Source organism: Micromys minutus (assembly GCF_963924665.1).
Source record: "Micromys minutus genome assembly, chromosome: 17".
In the NCBI taxonomy this organism is placed as follows: Eukaryota; Metazoa; Chordata; class Mammalia; order Rodentia; family Muridae; genus Micromys; species Micromys minutus.
The window spans coordinates 36017139-36037620 of NC_137952.1; the positions used below are offsets into that span (position 1 = coordinate 36017139).

A 20482-nucleotide genomic window follows, 5' to 3' on the forward strand; every position below is an offset into this window, starting at 1 on the left:
AATCACAAAAGTTTGTTTTTAATTGTTTTTTTTTAATATGTTAAAAAGGGATGAGGTGGCTGGGGTGAAGGGTATATACTGCTTTTGTAGGTGACTGGAGTTGGTTCCCAGCACCATAACTCCAGCTTCATAGGTTCTGACACCCTGACATCCACTTGTGTGACAAAACTTTCCCTGGGGAGGCTACTTACTCCAGATAGGGATTCCACAGTAGACCAAAGTATGGAGACCACCAAAGTTTATCAAATCTTATTGGGGTTACACACAAGAATTTGGGTAAAGGGTTACTACATATTCCAGCTGTCCAATTATTATTTTTGTAAATTTTCAACACCCCCTTTCTAAAATAGAGTCTATTATTCCTTATTCTGGCTTTTCTTTTTTTTTTAAATTTCCTGCTAAGTCACAGGAAAGCAGCTTCTAGTCTGATGTATTATCTATAAAACCACTTCTTGGTTTTTGATGGTACATTATATGGTGAGTTTGTATGGACATTTACATCGACATACACATGTACTGAACACTGAGCTGGGAATGTTACAATTTTCTGTGCTATCTATCTGTGACTTCTGGCAGCTAGCAGAGAAAAAGAAAGAAAAACCATGGAACCTGTATTATTTTTAAAATGCATTTTTTTGGGGATAACAACGAAACATAACAAAATAAAATATAATAGGATAAAACAAAAACCATCACATCAGACAAGCCAGGTCAAGTGCCGAAAGGGAAGGCACAAGAATCAGATCTACACGCTTCCAGTCAGGATTCCCCCATAACTGAAGGCTAGAGAATGAATGTGTGCAGAACCTGTGCAGAGCCGTGTAGGCCCCGTGACTGCTTCTTCAGGCTCTGCTAACTCATATGGGTTTTGCTCAGTTGTTTTAGAAGACCTTGGTCTCCTGGTGTCCTCTTACGTCCTTCTGTCTCCCGGACTCTTGCTTCTACTTCCGCGGGGTTCCCTGAGCTCCGAGGGGAGGAATTTGATGGAGACATCCCATTTAGGGCTGTGTAGGATCCTGGGTTTGTAAAGTGATTCTAACTTTAGTGAATTGCGTGAGTGCTGACCAGATGTCCCTCCCTGCCTTCTAGGTAGAGTTAATAAAGATAATAAATAACAACAAAAAAACCTTTCGCAGCATAAAAAACAAAACAAAACAAAACAAAACAATACTGTCCCATTGTAAAACCCAAGCAAAAAAGATAATGAATATGTTAGCTCAAATTGTTTTATTTAATTATGATCAATAATAATGAATTGATTATTATTGTTAATAGTTACATGACACTGAGGCTTGAGAACAAATTTGGAATCCAGGGGAAACACTGATTCCATCCTAGAAAAAAAAACAACTTCATGTAACAGTGATGTGGTTGTCACAGTTAATAAATATCTTTCCATCTTTAGATGGTTGGCTTTAATTACAGGTGAGATTGAATGAAGTAAGAATACCCAGACAGCTTAAAGAACAGCAGGGCAAAAGACGGACCCTGTTATCATTTTAAATGAACACAGCAAACAAGACAGATTTGTGATCATGGCTACAGGGCTCCCAAGTAGGAGAATGTAGAGAGAGCTTCACGGCTGTGGGAAAAGTGTACTGTCTATAGCATGGTGCTCTAGAGGAAACTATGTCTAACTGACCACCTAGAACATCCTGCTGCTGAGGACGCCTGTCAAGCTCAGAGGATTTAAGGATGTGCCATAAATAATATAATTATCATAAATACATTTATAAATACATATATAAAATATCTTAAAAATAACATTCAAGAGTCTGTCTCCTTGAAGTCTGTTACAGGAGGATTTCATCCAAATGCTCTCCCTGGGATAAAACCCACTGAGGTAGGAAAGATGTAGCTATTGTCCCCTTCCTTTTGAAAAAGACGGCACTAAGTTCTTACAACTTTATCCCACTCAACTAGCACTTTAGAAGCAGAAGGTGCACAGTGAGATTGGTTTCACAGGTCTGTGAATTCCCATTCCAAATGCAATTGAGTGTACTTTTCAGTTGTCTTATCCCCTAGTTAACCCATCTGTAATATGGGTAGAGTCATTTTGAACCTCCTAAGAATGCCATGAAGAGTAATAATTAAAATGTTTAGTACAGAGCAAACTACAGGGTACTCTTTAAATAACATAGTTATCACACGTCGGGTTGGTTCCATTGGGCCTTGCTCTTCTCTTACGAAGAGGGTAAACATTCATTTAGAATTACGAAGACTCAGCACATGCTGTGCAAGTGACTCAGGGTGAGGAACATTTCCTGTACATGGTACATACAGATTGCTAACACTTCTCAAGTAAGTAGACTCCTGAAAGAAGGCTGTTTTAATGATATCTGAAAATCTGTCATGGAGGGCAGTCCCCGTGCTAGGTGCACCTGACTTTGTTCTTTTGTGGCAACAAACAGCTCTGGATAAGCTGCTGATGCGAAGTAGTTCTTAGAGTTGATACTTTTCCAGAAGAAAATGAGGTCAGTTTCACTACCTGTGATGAATTTTGGTGTTTCTGGAATCTCCTGTGACAAGCAAAAACAGAATTCTGTTAGTGCACAAGAAGGCATTGGGCGGAGGCGGCGGGGGGGGGGGGGCGCTGAAGGACAACCCTTCAGTATCTGGCCTAATGAGAAACAGCACTCTAGAGCTGAGACTCTAGATGACTCTAGTTGACTCGGATGAGATCCAGGCTCCCACATTTGGTCACTCATCAAGCATTTATCTCATGGCTATCTGATGTATAGACCAGACGGCCCATAAGAGTTGATTTCCTTAGTTAATTGGAGAGAAATCTCAGTCATGAAGACTGTCAGCGGTACCCATAATGGCCTAAATCCAGACAAGTGGCCTGTGAACACCCCGTCTTCAATGCTGGTAGAGCAAACGCTCATCAGATCGGAACCCCGATGATTCTAGGAGTTCTAAACACTCTGACCCCCCAGTATTCAAATGAAACCTTTACAAAAGCAGTGGAGCACGGGAATGACGCCTGCCTCTGCATTTCAGTCTCGATCTGAAAGTTAACCGTGCACATACACAAGAGCAAAAACCAGAAAGTCCAAGTGCTTCCCTGATCTGAGCAGCTGACAGCCCTGGGGATGACCTTTTTAGACTGTGTTCTTCCTCTTAGTATGAAGACAACCCAATAATAGCCTTCATGGCAAAAATATATTTGGGATTCCATGTTTGTTCAGACTCCCTTTTTGTATTCTTTTAAATGTAAGTAAATAACCTGATTAGCTTCCTCTGGGTTTTGAACTTCAGCAAGATCTGTACCATCCAAACCTCTTCATCCCCTCCTTTTACCACCTTCCTTTGGTCATCCTGCCTCCAAACGATGCCCAGTCCTGTTCCTTTCTACATGGTCACCTTGTTCTTCCGCTGTGCTTCTCTAAGATCCCAGCTGACTCTCTGCTCTCCCTAGTGCTTTCGTTCTGGACTATTGTCCATTTCAGACACATAACTGCCACCAGCACCCTGCACTCTCTGAAAGCCTCTGATGGCTTTCTATTTGAATAGCAAATAACCAGGCCCAGAGTGTTCTGCTCGCTCGTACTTGCAGCTGGCCTGTGAGCTCATAAAGCTCCAGGGAGCTCAGGTCTTCACAGTGAACCGAGATCCTGTCAGGATGTCCCATCCAGACTGTATTAGCTGGTCTCGTCTCTCAGGGAGCTCTGCTCTTGTCCCTCCCTCTAACACTCTGCCATTTTTCTGTCTTAGTAGCTTATGTATTTTCTGTCTAACATCTTACTTTGTTGTTGTCTACTTGACTTACCTACTGTGTGTACTAGACACTATGTTCTATAAGGTTAGTGATTTTGGCTCTTTCCATAGATTTTAATGCGGTGCTTGAAAATTAGAAGGCTTTCAGTAAATAATAGCTTGTGGAAGGAATTCGCAGATGAAGCTACTGCCCTACTCAGTAGATAATACTTTAATCTTACTTGATTCTGACAGAGAAATAGACACCCACATACATTTTAGATGGTAATGGGAGGCACTGGATTATACACTTACTGAACGAGAGTCATGCTCTTCTCTATGGTAAAAATGTCTGATGTTAAAATGTGGATGTGTGTGTGTGTGTGTTTGAGGGAGATGGTTATAGAGGATATGGGGGTGGGATGAGAAGCAATAGTATTATCAATAGGCCACTGGAGTGGGAAAGCTAAGGTTTGAGTATTATGGCTTTTGGCTTCATGTGTACCAGCGAGTGGTTAATCCTCTGTGATCTCAGTGGGCTCGTTTGAGATTTTTAGAGGCTGGATCCATTGTCATAACGGTCTGTACCATGTAAATCAGATGGTGGATGCCATATTAAAGATCAACAGAACAAATGATTGCTCTGGCATGGGAGGCAAATAGGGTCAAGGAAGAAAGGTGAGCATGTGGTGACTGTGCCACCCTAGGAGGGACATTTGCTTACTGTGATTGTTCACAAGCAGCGGGAGGTGAATGAGAGCAAGTTTGAGATGGAAGTCAACTGACCTTCAGCAACACGGGCTGGTCTTCACCTTGAGCACTCACAAACAGCTGAGTGTTTGAGATTTTTAGAGTAACAGGATATTTAGAGTCATCTCCTGATGAGTAGGCATACATGTCAAATTTTACTGTCAAAGGAAGAGCCAGGAAGAAAGTAAATACACTATTATTTATTTATATAAAAAGAGATGTTTAGAGAGAGGCAGGTGTGTGTGTGTGTGTGTGTGTGTGTGTGTGTGTGTGTGTGTGTGTAAGATTAGGCTCCCAATTATGGTGTGTAAATGAATACACTGTATTTATCTATATCTGGAGCTCAGGAGTGGGACTTTGAACATTATTGTATCTTTTACAATGCCAGCTGCAACCATTAGGTGACTAAGTAAGTTTTCTATGTAGAATACTTCAGGACCAAATACTTGATGGATTTCTTCTGGCTACAACAGTGGAATAAGACCTTGGCATTTGTTGGCTTATGAGTTCCTAATGGCTTAACAGGGAGTGATCTAAGAATCTGTCTGTCTGTCTCTTTCAGACAACGCTCTCTCTCTCTCTCTCTCTCTCTCTCTCTCTCTCTCTCTCTCTCTCTCTCCCCCACACACACACACACACACATCCAGCATAGTAAAATGACTGACTTCACTGGTAGCACCACAATGTAATGTAAATATTAGGAACTATAGTAGCAGGGATTGTGGTCAGTGATCGAGCATTGCTTACTATTTTATAGCTTGGGTTTGATATCTAGCACCAGAAGAATGTGTGTGGGGGTGGGGTGGGGGTGGAAGTATGAATACTAAGTCATCATGTGGAGGAAACCATGTGAGATAAGTAGAGAATACAATACACATTAATTTGCAAAAGTCATTGAAAGCCTGTTAACTGAATTGTGCAGTGTTTCTATTCAGAAAGAACCCTGCCCTCTTATAAGAAGTTCCTTCTGTGGGTCTTTAAAAACAATTTTGTATATTGTTGATGTATTCTGCATCTAAAACAGGTTTGTTATGGAAACTGGATCTGTGTAACTGAATTCTATCCTTCAGATTATGTTATCAAAGTTAAGAAAGCTCTTCCTAGGTGAATGCTAGTCGTAATTCTGATCCCCAGGGTCTCCAACAGATGGGGACTGACTGCTCCCTGTCACTTTGTTATTTATCTGTGATGCTCGTCTCTCTTCTTCAAACTTAGGATAGGGAATGTCTGTAAGCAGCAAGGAGAAGGTTCTGAGTAGTGAGATCTCTTTTGGAACTCATATTCTGGTCTTTCCAGGGATTCTCTGTGGGGTGGAGTACTTTATTCTGTTCTAGAAAAATTGTGCAAAGCTAGGGATGTAGATAACTTTGTGCTTTGAAAACAGAAAGTCTGAAAGAGGCAAAGAAGCTTACAAAGGGGAAGAGTGACAGATCGGTCATTACCTTCATGTTGCAGTTCACTTAACGGAGCAGCTTTGAGATGTTTTCCGTCCATATCCAAATAGATATTTTGCTTGAGGGAATCACTCATGACGAACTCCTGCTTGACGATCCTTATCAACTTGTATCTCAAATTACTCTGGAAGGTGGAAGGTGCTGATCTGGGTTGGATGGCCTCTAAAATCATTATTACAAGTTCAGGTTATCGCCTAGTTACAAACACAGATGATGTACACGTGCAGTACAAGCATATGACATGGCTCTGAGTGGTACTGTATGGGTAGCTAATCCAAGCGGAACAGCCAGAGCTGAAACTAGCCACCAGCAGGCTTGGTTCTACCTGGGTTTGTATTATCGGTCTTTCTTTTGTAAATCAATCCATCAGGCAATAGTTTTATTTTACTTTTTAAAAAAAGTTTTTGAGAAACTAACTTTTTTTGGGCATTTTTGTTTCTCTTTTCCTACAGGGTTTCATTATGGAGCGCTGGCTAGCTTGGAATTCACTCTATAGACTTGAACTCACAAAGATTCCCCTACCTCTGCCTCCCACTGGGATTAACGGTATGAACCACCATGCTTGGTCCTGTTAATAAGTTTCCAAGTGACAAGGAAAACTACCAGTATTCTCAATCTATTTTTTCAGATGAGTATATGCTAAGATAAAAATAAATATGCTAAAAACTGCATATCATAATATGTCACCATTATCTATAAATAATACACATGCCACATACACACATATACATACAGATATGATCAAAGGTACAGGTCTAACTTGGAAAGTAGATAAATAAGTAGCTTCACTAATCTCCAGGTTCTGACTAATTTCACCTCTAGCATGTCGCTCTAAGGAAGTGAATGGTGACAGAAATTGGCATAGATATTCACTGTCACTCCAATGCTAAAAAGTGGGCTCTGTAAAATGTCTGTAATGTATTAAATGAACAAAGCTGAATATGGGATTGTGTGTAGCATACCATAATGGCATTGGACATGTTTGCTCCTGTGTGCACCCAGATGCACAAAAGACTTTAAGGAAATATTCTGTAATATTGGTAGGGTTAAAATTTGGGTGACAAAGTGGACATAACGTTTTCTCTTACACTTTATTTTAAAATCTTCTAGGTAGAGAGGCATAGTTGTCTAGGTTTTATTTTAACTTGAGTACTTGATCTGTGTTTCCTGTGGAGGAATGTCTAGCAAAGATACAAAAGAAAAATCCAGGGTTCTCATAGAGTGGATTGAATTAGCTGTGAGGGCTTCCCACACAGAGACTGAGCCTCATTTCCTCATATGTAAAAGGAGAATAGAAGGTTGTTTGGAGCTTAGAGAGAATGAAGGCATTGATAAATTAGTAGTGTTGCAGTGTTTACAAAGGCAATGTGAATAGCAACAACGGTGGTGCCACACGAGGCATTCTTGTAGTCTGTTTTGACGTATTGGATTATTTGATCTTTACAGGAACCCAGTGAGGTATAAGCCTTGGTCATCTCTATTCACAGTATGGGGAACTGAAGCCCAGAGAGATTAAGAAACATGACTAAAGTGGTAGCTGCTAGTAGAGGTCATGAACCAATGACTGCTTTCTCTCTAACAGAAGACCTTTACATGACCTCTGCAACACAGCCAAGAAAGGAGCCTCTGAGCAAGTGTTCTAGAAACAGGCTACTGCTGACCTCTCTCCTGTAGCCACTGATCTAATGTTTGGTTTGTTATTTTGGGTCTAGGCTTTATTTTCTTTTCACTCCACTCTCACCACTTACTTAAAACTGAAAAACTTTATCTCATGTTTTACCCCTTACCTTCGAAATTATGGGTTATGGTCTCCAGGTCATCGTCAGCAAAGGCCTGACTGAAACTTAGCCGTCTCTTCTTCAGAACCTTCCCTTTGTTTGATGTTGCCGACACCATCGCCCGGCTCTCCTTGAAGGTGAAGTTGGACACCTTTGACGTTTCAGAGGTTCTCAGAGATACACATTTATCTGTGCAATTCTCATGAAGTGAGCCATAGCTTACATCATAAAAGGATTTCTGTAAGGAGGAAAAGTGGAACCTGAGAGGTTATCTATGCCCTTGAGATGAGACTCTTCAGTAGGATCTGAATCCTACAGGCTTAGTGAGAGTAATCTCCATTGTGCTTCCTCCCTCCCTCCCCCTCCCTCCCTCTCTCCCTCCTTCCCTCCCTTATTCTCCCACGGACCTTTTTTCCCCATTCCCTTCCTTCCTTTTCCTTGCTTGAATTTCCCTGAAACCATGTGATTTTTTTTGGGAGGAAGTTATTTTCACTCACCTTTAGGCTCAAAAATAAAACATTTTAGCGAAAGAGGCTAATATGCAATCCTGGTAAGTCAGATACTTTCATTAAGAGGTCTGACATCTACTTGAGAGTGTTGAAAATGTTTTAGAAAATACATTTGGCCCTCTTTTGTCTGCCAGCATCCTCAATTTCAACCAACCTTAAGATTAAAACTATTTTCTAGAAAGAAATGACATCTACACTGAACATGTGCATTTTTAATCTTCTAAACAATCTAACAATTGCTTCATAAGCATAGGAATTATTTCCATAGCATCTGTACTGTGGCAGGCATTGTTTAAAGTCATTCGAGAATGTATACATGCTTTATAAAAATAGAAAAATAGAAGGTCATTTAATATATGGGACTTGAGCATCTGCACATGGTGGTATCTCTTGATTCTAAGCTCCCATGGATACCTTTAGTGAGGCTTTTCTTCTGGAAGAAGCTTTTAAAGCTCATATCACAGATACAAAAAATGATATAACCTGGCGCGCGCGTGTGTGTGTGTATGTGTGTGTGTGTGTGTGTGTGTGTGTGTGTGTGTGTATGTGTGTGTGTAAAACATATTTACTTTCTCTTGGCTACCCTCCTCTACCTGAGCTCTCTGGGCTATCTGGTTATCTCTAGCCTCTGCTCTGTTAGGAGACAGACCCCAGGTGAAGTGGACTAAAGTAACTGGCTAGGGAGGACAAAATTAACATTTTGAAGGAGCCTGGTCCAGTTCTTAGGGGTTCAGACAGTTCTCTGTTATGGAAGAGCCAAAGAGCATAAAGAATGCCAGTTAGCTACTAGTATGAAGAGGCAAGTGGTCTCATTTATAATGAACAAATGTATTTATACCTCTAGTGAGGGCAAAACACAAGTGTATACTACTCAGCACTCATTGTGCTTTTCTGGTAGAGGAACTAATGTGAGAAAAAAGGAAGAAAAAGAGAACCCAGATCTATAAGGATGCCAATCACGTACTTACCTGATTCAGAGAGAGATGGTCAATGGCAGAACTGTAGTCTTCATTTTCGCTGTCAAAAATATATATAATGAGACCCACATTAGCTTTGGGCAACAAAGACAACATTCCTAAAAACCGACTTAGGCCCAGGCACCAATGAGTTCACACACTCTAACACAGTAATGACTTTTAGTGGATATCTAAGAGCTAATCATCCTTAGGAGAACTTGCTTCCTGTTAGGATGAAAATGAGCTCTACAGTAACCGAGCATCCCCCCACAATCAATACTCTTTGAAAAGTTAAAGATTTCTGTACATTCATGTCTACTACACACATAGTGATTCACTTGTCACTAATTTGAAATTAGTAATTATTAGAACAGCTTTGTGCTTTATAAAAACCAGGCTTGACTAATGAATCAGAGCCTTAACTGAACTTCAGGGAAGACTTAAGCTCTTGAACAGAAAAGAAAGCTTTTGCTGTATCACAGGTAAACCTTGTCATTCTCTGATTTCATGTATGCTCTAAAAATTTAATATTTAACACTTCATAGCCTTGTTAGCATTAACATTAATAGTAAACAACAAGAACACCATGTTAGTTAAGAATATTCTAGAATTTCAACTCTCTGCTATTTTGTCTTTTGTATCAGGGTAAAGTTTGACTGTGAGTATGAATTCATGTGCCCGAGACCTGTTTCCTCCTCTTGACTGGAAACAGGTCCTCTTGAGGATGAATTCTCTCTCAAACAGCTCATTCAAACCCACTGCTGACTCTTTAAAGTGCCTAAGTTGTTGTTGATAAAAAATTATGTAGATTCAGTATACCTCAAAAATATTTCTCTACAATTTCTATTTCTTTTTGCCAATAAAATATCCTTTTAGTGTAATGGATGCCTGGTCTTTCTAGGTCTTCTCTGTCCTCCAGGACTTCAGGGTTAATGTATACTTCCATAGCCTATGCCAGCCTGTCCCCTGGCTGGTCACATTAACTCTTGGTCGGATTCAAAGGAGTCATGAGGCCCTCATTGAATCAAAAAAGGAAGACTGTGTTTCTTACCTATAACAGTTCTTTAGGTCTTCAAACAAGTCAGGAACTTTGGCCATCTTGATTTCTGCAAGAGAACACCAGTGGCTGTCAGCTCAGTCCACCTCCAAACTCCATGCTTGCAAGGGCAATGACCCTGCTTTGCTCTTCTTGAGAAATTACAATGAGTGACTTATCACATGCCCAGCATTTCCTCTATTTGCCTTCGCACTCCCTTACATTATTTTGTATGCCTGTATCTTTCCCACTAGCTTGTACTTTTGTTTTAGAAGTTTTCTCTACCTTGGTATTCTGTGTGTCCAATCTATTGTATCATGCATTTAGTAAAAGGTGATTAGAATAAGAAAAAAATTAAAATCACCCGAGTGAGTTATCTGCCTCATATAGAGGCAAGGGAGACACAGAAAAGGAACCTGCTGGTCTCTTTTATTCTTGTCAGTAGTGATGTCTGAGCTCCACAAAAAAATGTCAGCTTTGCTGACAGACTCCCTCACATGAATCTTGTTTAGCTGCTCCCTAAGTTCCCTATCACTAGAAAGAGAATTCTTTTCTGAAATCTCTCATCCCAGCCCCTGTACTAAATCAGAAAATATAAGAAGAAGAAGAGAAGACTATAGCTTTACAGAAGGTGCCTTGAGAAAGGACAGCCAAGGAGCAAACAAAAGACAATCTTCATAGCCTCAGACGTGATAAGGACAATACCTTTGCCGACTCAAGTGCCAATGAGTTGACTCCTTCTCTGCCCTGGAGACTTAAGTCTGAGTCAGGCTTCTCCTCTTTTATAGTCTCTCTTAAGCAGGTAGGTGTGGCCATGAGTGTGTCACTGGGAATTTACAGAAAACAATTCTGCCTTTTATTTTCATTCTCCTTGATATTGTCTAGAAGACTAGATTTTGTATAACACTTTGTAATAATGTTGCTTGCAAAGATTCCACGGACTGTTGGCTTGATCCATCTATTTCTTGCTTGCTCCATGCGATTATAAACATGTAGTCTTACAAAAAGGGAAGAGTGGCAGGAAGGTCTCCAATGGAAGAGGAAGGGAGAAATCCTCAAATTAGTATGAGAGCCTGGCCAGGGCAGGAGCTCCGTAGTTGTCCTTTGTGTTTTGGTCTAATTTGTTTATTGTGCCCCAGGACTGAATATGGATGGGCAGGATAATTGGTAGCTAAGGCACATGGGGGTCTTTGAAGGGGAAAATTTGCTTGAATAAGTCAGAAGTCTGAGTATGAAACAATAGCCTGATGGTTAAAGGTGGAGAAGGCAAAAGTGACATGGAGCATAGATCTGGGTCCTCTGTGCCTTTGATAATATGAACACACTCCCTCCAGAGATGACAGAGTCAGGAGTGAGTTCTCAGCCTCAACCATATTACGGTAAAGTAACCCTGCTCCACTACCTAAAGACAAAGTCCAGTGTCCCTCAGGACAGTTCAGAACTGAGCAAGGATAGCTGCCCACAAAGCCCCAGCCAGGGCAGTGCCTCAGATGAGGAGTGGAAGGTATGGATTCTTACGGATTCTTACATGGAGTCACAGTGCCCAGTCCTTTTGTTAAAGACAGTTTCAGTTCTCAAATGCCCAGCCAGCCTATGAGGTAGAACAGCAGATTCTCAGGAAATCAGTGTTTCAGCTTTTCTAGTTGGCATTTAAGACATGTAACTTTTAAATAAAGGAAATGGGTGGTAGACAAGGAAAGGAAAAAAAAAGGTGAAGAGAGAAAAGCAATTCTCTGAAGCATGGGATAAAAGCAAAGCAAACCAACCAATTAACCAAACAAACAAACAAACAAAACCCCACCAGAACCCAAAACAAACAAGCAAACAAACAAACAAAAAACCCCTAAAACAATAGCAACAAAAAAACCTAAAAACCAAAAAAAACCAAAACAAACATAAGGCTAGGAGTAAAGCAGCTAACGTGAGTTGGATGTCCATCCCCTCTGGCCTGTTTAAGCCATGGAGTGGAGCTGTTTAGATGTTCATTGGTTCTATTGCATATGTAAACTCTCCAATTTCAATTCAGCTGTTCCTCCTCATGTTGTATTTATAAACAAAACTCAGAGATGAGTGGTATCCTGAGTAAAGGAAGTCCAAGCACAGAGGTAGACTGGAGCCAAAGCTCGGGCGGATGTCACTAAACGGATGTACCAGCAGTGATGGCAGCCAGTTAGCTCCACATCCCTGCTTATCTTAGTCACCTCTAGGCAACACAGAAATGTTAACCTTGCCATCTTCTGCCTCTTGGACATCTTGTGAGGATAATCACTAAGAAACAATTGCAACCTGCATTGTGGATGTAGGGCTGCTATGGAGACACAGCCAAACACAAATAATGACACTAATGATGGCCTCAGCCACTTGGGAGTCTGTGGAGTCATCACTGTGATGCCTTAGTTCACAGCAGAAAAGAGAGTTCCTAGGAAAACAGAGCTTTCAAAACTTCACCGGGGAAGCCATTTTTGAGCAAAGGCCACTACTGAAGCACCGATGCCATTTGGTTTCTGAGAACAGTGCACAGCATGTCTTTGGCAATCTGGGAAAGCACCCTTAGTTCCACCATCTGTAGCAACACCCAGCCCAGCTCCATCTTCATTCCTGTGTTGTAGAGAATTCCCCAGATGAGAGTTTGGTTGAGAAACACCCAATTTGGGTCAGTGTCTCTCTCAACCCACTCTTTCACATGGCCTTCTTGGAAAGTGGTTTTGAGGGGGGAAAGACAGGGCAGGAGGTTCAGAGAGGGAGAGCTCTGGAGCATTTAAACCAATCCTTTTAGGGAAGGGAGAGAGGACAGCATTGGGCAGGGTTTTACTGGGCTGGATGTGTTTGGCCCAGTGCTCCCTAAACAATTCAGAAATAAATATTGTATATTTTATATGGTACTTATTCTGTAATGTAAGGCTTTGCCTTACATTAATACTTCCTTCTCAGGAGCCACAAAATTAAGCATGCAAGATGAAATGGTGTGTGTTGGTAGGTGAGTGGATTTGCTTTGTAAGCCCAGATGTCATGGCTCCAAAGGCTCTGCCTGTCTGTCTCTTTCTCTCTCTCTCTACTTCCCTTCATCCACCTCATCCTTCTCCCTGTCTTTTGTTCTTGACAGGGTCTCACTATGCATCGGAGTCTGCTCTCAAACTCCTGAGAGCTGGATTATAGTCCCAGCCATGCGCGGCCACACTTGTTCTAAGGGTCCTAAGAATCCCGGTGATGCTTTTTGTGTGACAGTTCCTTGAGGTTAACAGAATGCTCTCACTTGAGTCTCCTGATGCACATACTCATGTGCCATTCCGGTGTCCTTATGTGGCTGAAGACTTTGGAAGGAAGAAATACCAAGTGAAGGTCACAGAAACCTAGACGCAGACACAGCCTGAACTTGAAACTCAGATTCTGATTTGCGGTCAGATCTCATTTACAGTTGAATCCTAGAATGCTTTCTCACGGTCACTGGCAAGTCTTCTGAAATGCATCGACTTTAAGGTCTTTACCACCTTAGAAACCCTGAGTGATTCTAGGATTTTATAAAACCAAAAGATGGCCTGGGGAGATGGCTCAGAAGTTAGAGTAACTTCCAGAGGAACAAGAGGACCGGAGTTCAGAACTCCACAACCCATATAAATTCTGGGTGGCCATGTCAGCCTGCTTGTAATTCTAGTATCAGAAAATAGACCCATGGAATCTGGAGCAACTGGGATAGCTAGACTAACTATCCGCAAGCTCTGGCATGGCTCGCCAGTGTACCATGACGGTGGGAAACATTTGTAAATGTCTTCAGGATCAACCTTAAAATTAGCACTTGATACCCAGATGTGAAAGAAATCACTTGAACGCAGAGAGAAGCACAACTCTGAATTTTCTGGTGGAAACTTTGGCTCTTTGTGTCCTGGGTTCTGCATTCCTAGACTGAACCAACTGTAGGCAGAAATAACCTGGGGATGGGGGAGAAGTATCTGTATCGAACTTAGGAAAACTTTCTTGCCATCAGACTGGAAACAGTAGAGCATAATGACTATTTACAGGACATTTACACCATGTCACGTGTTAGCGGGGATGCAGAAATGAATTCAAGGCACACAGGGGCTATGCATTATGTGGATTCATGCCCTACTTAGTTTTAATTCCATGACAGTTAGGCAGGAGGAAAGGATGTCCATAACACCCTGCCAGCATCCAGGTTTTACAACGTGTTATCTCAGTTTAATCCTCTCATCAGACCAGAGAGGTAGGTCATCCCGTCACATGTTACAGAAGAGGAAGTAAAGTTCTAGCAAAGTGAAGTAACCAGCCTGAGGTTGCAAGGTTAGCAGGTTGCGGAAATGGGATTAAGACGCAAGTCTATACTCAGCCACAAGGCTGTCTCTGTGTCTTAATATAGTCTCTCTGTCTCTCTCTGTCTCTGTCTCTCTCTCTCACACATACACGCACAAAGATTTTACAAAGAATGAAGGAAATCTATGATGCTCCTGAGCTTTTTTTTCCCCTGTCATTTATATCAACAGAGCACAAGCAGCTATGGTCTCTGATCTCCTGAAAGCTGACAATAAAGCCAGTAAAGACCCCTGACCCCATGTAGATAATTACCCTTGAGGCTAAGTAGAATAAAGGTATGAAACAGGCACTTGTCAGTCTTGGACTGGGAGAGGGTCATTCAATGTAGAGAGAAAAGGGGACATTCTGGACCAAGCAGATGCTATGAGGGCCAAGTAAAGAAAAGCATGAAGGCTAGAGTTCAGAGCTAGTGGTGAAGGGAGATGAGCCGGTGAGCTGAGAATGGAGAACTGGGAGGAAAGCAGAAGCCAGACCAACAGAGCCTCCTACAGCTCTCATGAAGTCTTGGAGGGTTAGTGTGAAGATGCCCAAGCTCTGCCTCTTCACAACTTGATCAGTTTTGCACTTTTGTTTTTGTGCTGCCAGAGATTGAACCAGGAGATCCTAGCAGAGCACCTCACCACTGAGCTGCATCCCCAGCTAGCTTCGTCCATTTCACGGTAACAGCTCTGAGTCTGAGAACTACTCTAGGTTGCAAAACAGCACACAGAGGAGAACGTTATCTCTAAGTGTATCAAAAGCAGCCTTTCTACCTGAACTCAGGTATGTTTGACTGAGATATTCCAGGGGCCCAGGAGCAGAGGGACAGCTGTGGCTTGGAGATGACAGGAGATTCAAAGGTGAGCATGAGGAAGAACACACACAGATGAAGTCCAGTCATAGCATCACGGGGTGGCTGGCTAGCTGTGACCTCTTCTCTCTTCTTTAGCTCATTCCTTCCCTTATGAATGCTTTCTGTTTCTGAGTTCCCTTTCTCTCACCTCTTGAGATGCTGAGTAACAGAGGCTTTTCCTCTTCCTTACTTCTTTCCTGGATGCCCTTCCGAAATGAACTCATCAGTAGGCTTCCTGTGTGGCAACCCTGGTGTCTGGACTTATCTTCTTTTACTTTTCTTCTTCCAGGGTAATTGCAATCTTCTGGCCAAAAGTGCATTTCTTAATTTTTTTTTTTTCCTTTTGAGTCTTCTTTATTCCTCCATTGGAGTCATAGTTACCTCTGGTTTGAACTTGTTTCTGGATTAAAAAAATTAGCATGTTTAAAATGCTTATTATTAAATATTGCTGTGTTGGAGAAATATGTTAAAATAAAGTCCACAGGAAATGTAATAACTAGAGCTAATTACTGCTACTGTTTATTTTTATGTAATTTCTATTAGACTTTCTGTCTTTAAGACCTATGCAAATTCTTGTTTAGGTAATTGGAATACTCTGAAATCTTTTGATGTCTGCTTTCCTGGAATCATTGTATGGCAGGTAACTAACTGTTCACCAAATATCCATCTGTTCATGTATGGGATTGCCTGTTGGAATAATGTCTGTCTTCCTGGTCTCCTTTGCAGTTAGACTGAGGACACATGGCACATTCTGGCCAACAGCCTGTGAGCAGGAAGTTGATTGAGTTTTGATGATGCAACCAGGGCCAGCTAGTTCGTCACACTCAACTTCCCTTGATGCAGCAACCACAGAGGTCATGTGACCAGGTGCTGCTGTGGTAAAGGCGTGAGGCTAGAGCACCTGTGTTAGACTTGGCGGTCATGGGAAATGCACCTTAAGTTTTGGCAAATCACTGAGATTTCAGTTTGTTTCTGTGGTGAAACCAGACCTATTCTGACTAAGGCTGTGCGTGACTCTCCTTCCCTTCTTTACCACAAACCAGGATGACATATACTCTCTCGAAGTCCTCTCTAACACAGTTGACTGTGACCTCATCTTCATTAGCATGCTTCTCATGCTCTCTGACAGATGGGAGAAGGATTTTCCAGTAAGACCAGCCAACATCCTAATCAGATGCTTATGGTGGGGCTGAATTTGGATTTCAGATTTAAAGATAAGTTGCTTGTGAGAGCAAAATGGAAGATGATGAAGTTGGTAATGTTCAGTTAAAATGTCAGACTAATAAAATAAACTAACACATAAGTAGAGCTTTATAGTTTTTCAAGTATTTAAGTGTTTTTATGTCTGTATAGTGCATTTGTGTGTGTGTGTGTGTGTATGCATACATATGCAAATACTGCATGACTGTAAAAGACCAAAGAACAACAGCAGGTCAGGCCTCACCTCTCACCTAGACTAAGATAGGGCTTCTTTTCTTGTTTTGTCACTGTGCTCTCCAGGCTGGCTGGCCTGGGAGCTTCCGGTGTTCCCCGTGTCCTCTCGTCTTGTACTCAGAGAGCTGGGATTAAGTATATGTGCTATCTTATTCAAGATTATGTGGGTTCCGGTCTTTATGCTTGAGTGACAAGTACTTTGCCCACTGAGCTATTTCTCCAGATCGCAAGGTATTTTAAATAAAAAGATATACAAGAATCTAATATGATGGGAAGGGTAATTTTAATGCACACCAACAGGCCTATGCCCAGTGTGTGGTTCTCTATCGTTGTCTTCCTCTTCTATTTCTTCTTCCGTTTGTTTGTTCGAGACAGCGTCTCTCTGTAGCCTTGACTGTCCTGATTGTAGAACAGGATGACCTCAAACTGAGAGATTTTCCTGGCTTTGCCCCTCTAGTGCTAGGATTAAAGGGGTGTGTCATTACCGCCCCGCAAAATGTGTAGCCAGGCTGGCCTTGAACTTGTGATTTTTCTGACTCTACCTCCCTCAGCAAACCCTACTAGTATGTACCAACAGAACCAGCTCTTTCCTGCTTTTTAATGTGAACTGTTGACTGAAGGTGATAGGTTTCCAACTGAAGCAGCTGCTACGCAGGGTGGGAAGACCAGGTGAGGCAAACACTTAGGCCAGACAGGCAGATCTTCATCTGATTTTGATCTTCGCCACCATCCAGTCTTATACAATTCTCACTCTTCTCTGATTTATGAGGTGGGAGATTGGACTGGTTAACTACCTGGAGTAGTCTAGTCATGTTCATTCTGGACTGCATGATGATCCTGAACATGACCCTGTTCTGCTATGGCTCCCTGTGTTCCTGAAATGCTATGTCCGGTGGCATGGTGTCCTTTGCAGGACCCACTCCTTACCTTTCTCCTGTAAATCTTATATAGTCTCAGCTACAGCTGAGTCACAGGTGAGTGCCAGGCTCTCCCTGTTTTTTTCCTTCATGATTTCAATGGCAAACTTAATATTTTGGCTCCCAAACTCAGCAGAAATAAACCCTTTATTAGCATATGTCCATTTACTGACAGGTTAGAAGGGACTGACTTTTCTTCCATGACTGTGAAAGGATGATTGATTCCTCAGTCTTGCTTTCAAGAAAGCCTGCTGTACATGAAAGACCTTCAGGGTCCTTTATAACCCTTAAGGAACAGAAATTTATGCTTCCGAGACTGAGAGTCTAGACAAGTTTTAAAGTGTTTTGATAAGAAAACAAATATCCAAGGGAAGAAGAATATTTAACTTTCTCCTCTTTGCTTCCTTTCCTAGGACACATTTCATCACACACAGAGTTCCTCAAGGGTACTGTGGCTCTCTTGAAAGACAGCCACAGAGCTTGGACTCCAGAGTGGAGCAGGATGAGCCCAGGGCAGGTGTTCCTCAGGAGCGCTGTGCAGATCGGCATGAGTCAGCTTGGTAGCCGGCTTGCTTCTTGGCTCGGTCAACAATGGAGTACTGGAGGGAAGCTGTGGGGAGTGAATCAGTCAAGAACCCCCGCTGTGCTTAAGTTTCTTTAGACCCAGAAACAAGGGAAGATGAGCGAAAGCAAGAATAGACAACTGGAACAAAACCGGAAGTTGGAGATGGGGAGTGCAGGAAGTGGGAGGGAGCTCAGGCAAGCCTACAGGGAGGACACCTTGAGCTGCTATTAGCCTGGGAACTTAGATTTGCATAGAATGGCTATTCCAGGCTGAGGAAACAGTGTGGGCAAAGGCATAATACATGCATTTGTGTTTCCTGTTGTGAGGTAATGGTAAGCTGCTCACTCTTCAGAGCCTGGGTTGCTTCACTTGCAAAGCTGAAGTTATTCCTCATAGGGTTTTGGAAGCCTCACGTTAGACAGTGTTTGTAAATGTTCAAGTTAGTGTTGGTCACCTTCCATCCACGGTAGATGCCACATTTTCCCAGCTTCACTCCTTGGTACAGTTTATTCTTTTTATTGAGTCCATTTTCCTTCTACCCATGGAGCTCAGACTTCTTGTTCTTCTTCTTTTTAAGTAATTCATTCCTTTGTTCTCCAGGGAAAGAGATATGCATACTTACCTATGTATAATGTTTTAGTTATGCAAAAGCCAATGCCATTTGTACTTTAAAGAAGAATTATTAATTAAATAACAGAACTGTGGTTTTGGATATTTTATTTATTTACATTTCAAGTATTCTCCCCTTTCCTGGTTTCCCCTCTGGAACCCCCAAATAGCATCCTCCCTCCCCCTGCTTCTATGAGGGTGCTGCTCCCCCACCCACCCACTCCCACCTCCCAGCCCTGGCATTTCCTTACACTGGGACATTGAACCTTCCTAGGACCAAAAACCTCTCCTTCCACTGATGTCTGACATGACCATCCTCCACTATTTCTGTGTCTATAGCCATGGGTCCCTCCATGTGTACCCTTTGGTTGGTGGTTTATTCCCTGGGAGCTCTGGAGGAGGGTTGGTTGATATTGTTGCTCTTTCTATGGGTTGCAAACCTCTTCAGCTCCTTTAGTCCTCCCTCTAACTCTTCCATTGGGGACCTGTGCTCAGTCCAGTGGTTGGTCTAGAGGATCCGCCTCTGTGTTTGTCAGACTCTGGCAGAGCCTCTCAGGAGACAGCTCTATCAGGATCCTGTCAGCATGCACTTCTTGGTATCTGCAATAGTGTCTGGGTTTGGTGACTCTGTATGGGATGGATCCCCAGGTGAGGTAGTCTCTGAATGGCCTTTCCTTCAGTCTCTGCTCTACTTTTTGTCTCCGTATTTCCTCCCTTGAGTACATTGTTCCCCCTTCTAAGAAGGATGGAACTCAGACTTCTTTACTCATTGTCCAGGTCCCTCCCTCAAACAGGAGGGAAAGCATGGTTTTCTGTAAGTAAGAAATGTCAAAGGTGGCTAGGCAAAAATCAACCACAATCAATCAGTATCAGTCAGGCTACACTCAAAAGGAGTCTACTTGTCTACAGTAGACGTAACAGGCCGAGGTGTGATTACTAAGTTATCTCTGCGTTCATTCACTGATACGCACACTCATCCACAGAAGGTGGGGTCTTTGGACATAGTGAACACAGTGAGAGCCAAGGGCTGAGTGTAAGACAGACAAGGTTTGTAACCTCACGAGCATCTGTCAGCAGAGGAGCCCCACCTTCTTGCCATCAATGTGGTGTTGTCTTAGTCTGTTAGCGCGCTATAGCAAAACACCATGAACTTGATGGTTTATAAACCATGGAAATTCTATTTCCTCAGAGAAAGGTGTGGGCTAGTTCCAGTAAGAGTCCACTCTCTGGTTCATAGATCACACTTTTCTTGAAAACTCATGTGATGGAAGGGGCAAAGGAACTCTCTAGGAGATGAGCTTTTCTTTATAAGGTTACCAGGTAGTGCCCTCAAAAAAGACATCATCTTTACCTAGTGCCTCATCTCCCAAAATCATTACATTTGGGATTCGGATCCAACATGTGAATTTTGGATGGGTTGGCCCAAACCCTTTTCAGTCTATAGCAGGTGATCATTAAGGAAGGGAAAGTCTGGGGTGCTAAGAAGATATGTGTGGGGAGACCTTGATCCTCTGAATCCCCACCCGGAAAAATCAGCATAATGTCTTGGCAGGGAAGGAAGAGACATAGGGAAAGTCACATCCTAGCTAACATTAATAACCCACGCAGCACCCAGAA

At 42.3% G+C, this 20482-nt stretch overlaps 1 protein-coding gene across 1 annotated transcript; it reads right to left on the bottom strand.

The window, feature by feature from the left end:
• Positions 1–2297: 2297 nt before the first annotated feature.
• Positions 2298–10244, bottom strand: IL1A (interleukin 1 alpha; the record flags this gene model as incomplete). Its single annotated transcript, XM_080930943.1, has 6 exons — positions 2298–2519; positions 4486–4607; positions 5892–6065; positions 7691–7919; positions 9159–9207; positions 10198–10244. The coding sequence occupies 6 exons, from the start codon at positions 10242–10244 to the stop codon at positions 2298–2300; spliced, it is 843 nt and encodes a 280-aa protein (XP_080787069.1).
• Positions 10245–20482: the final 10238 nt, after the last annotated feature.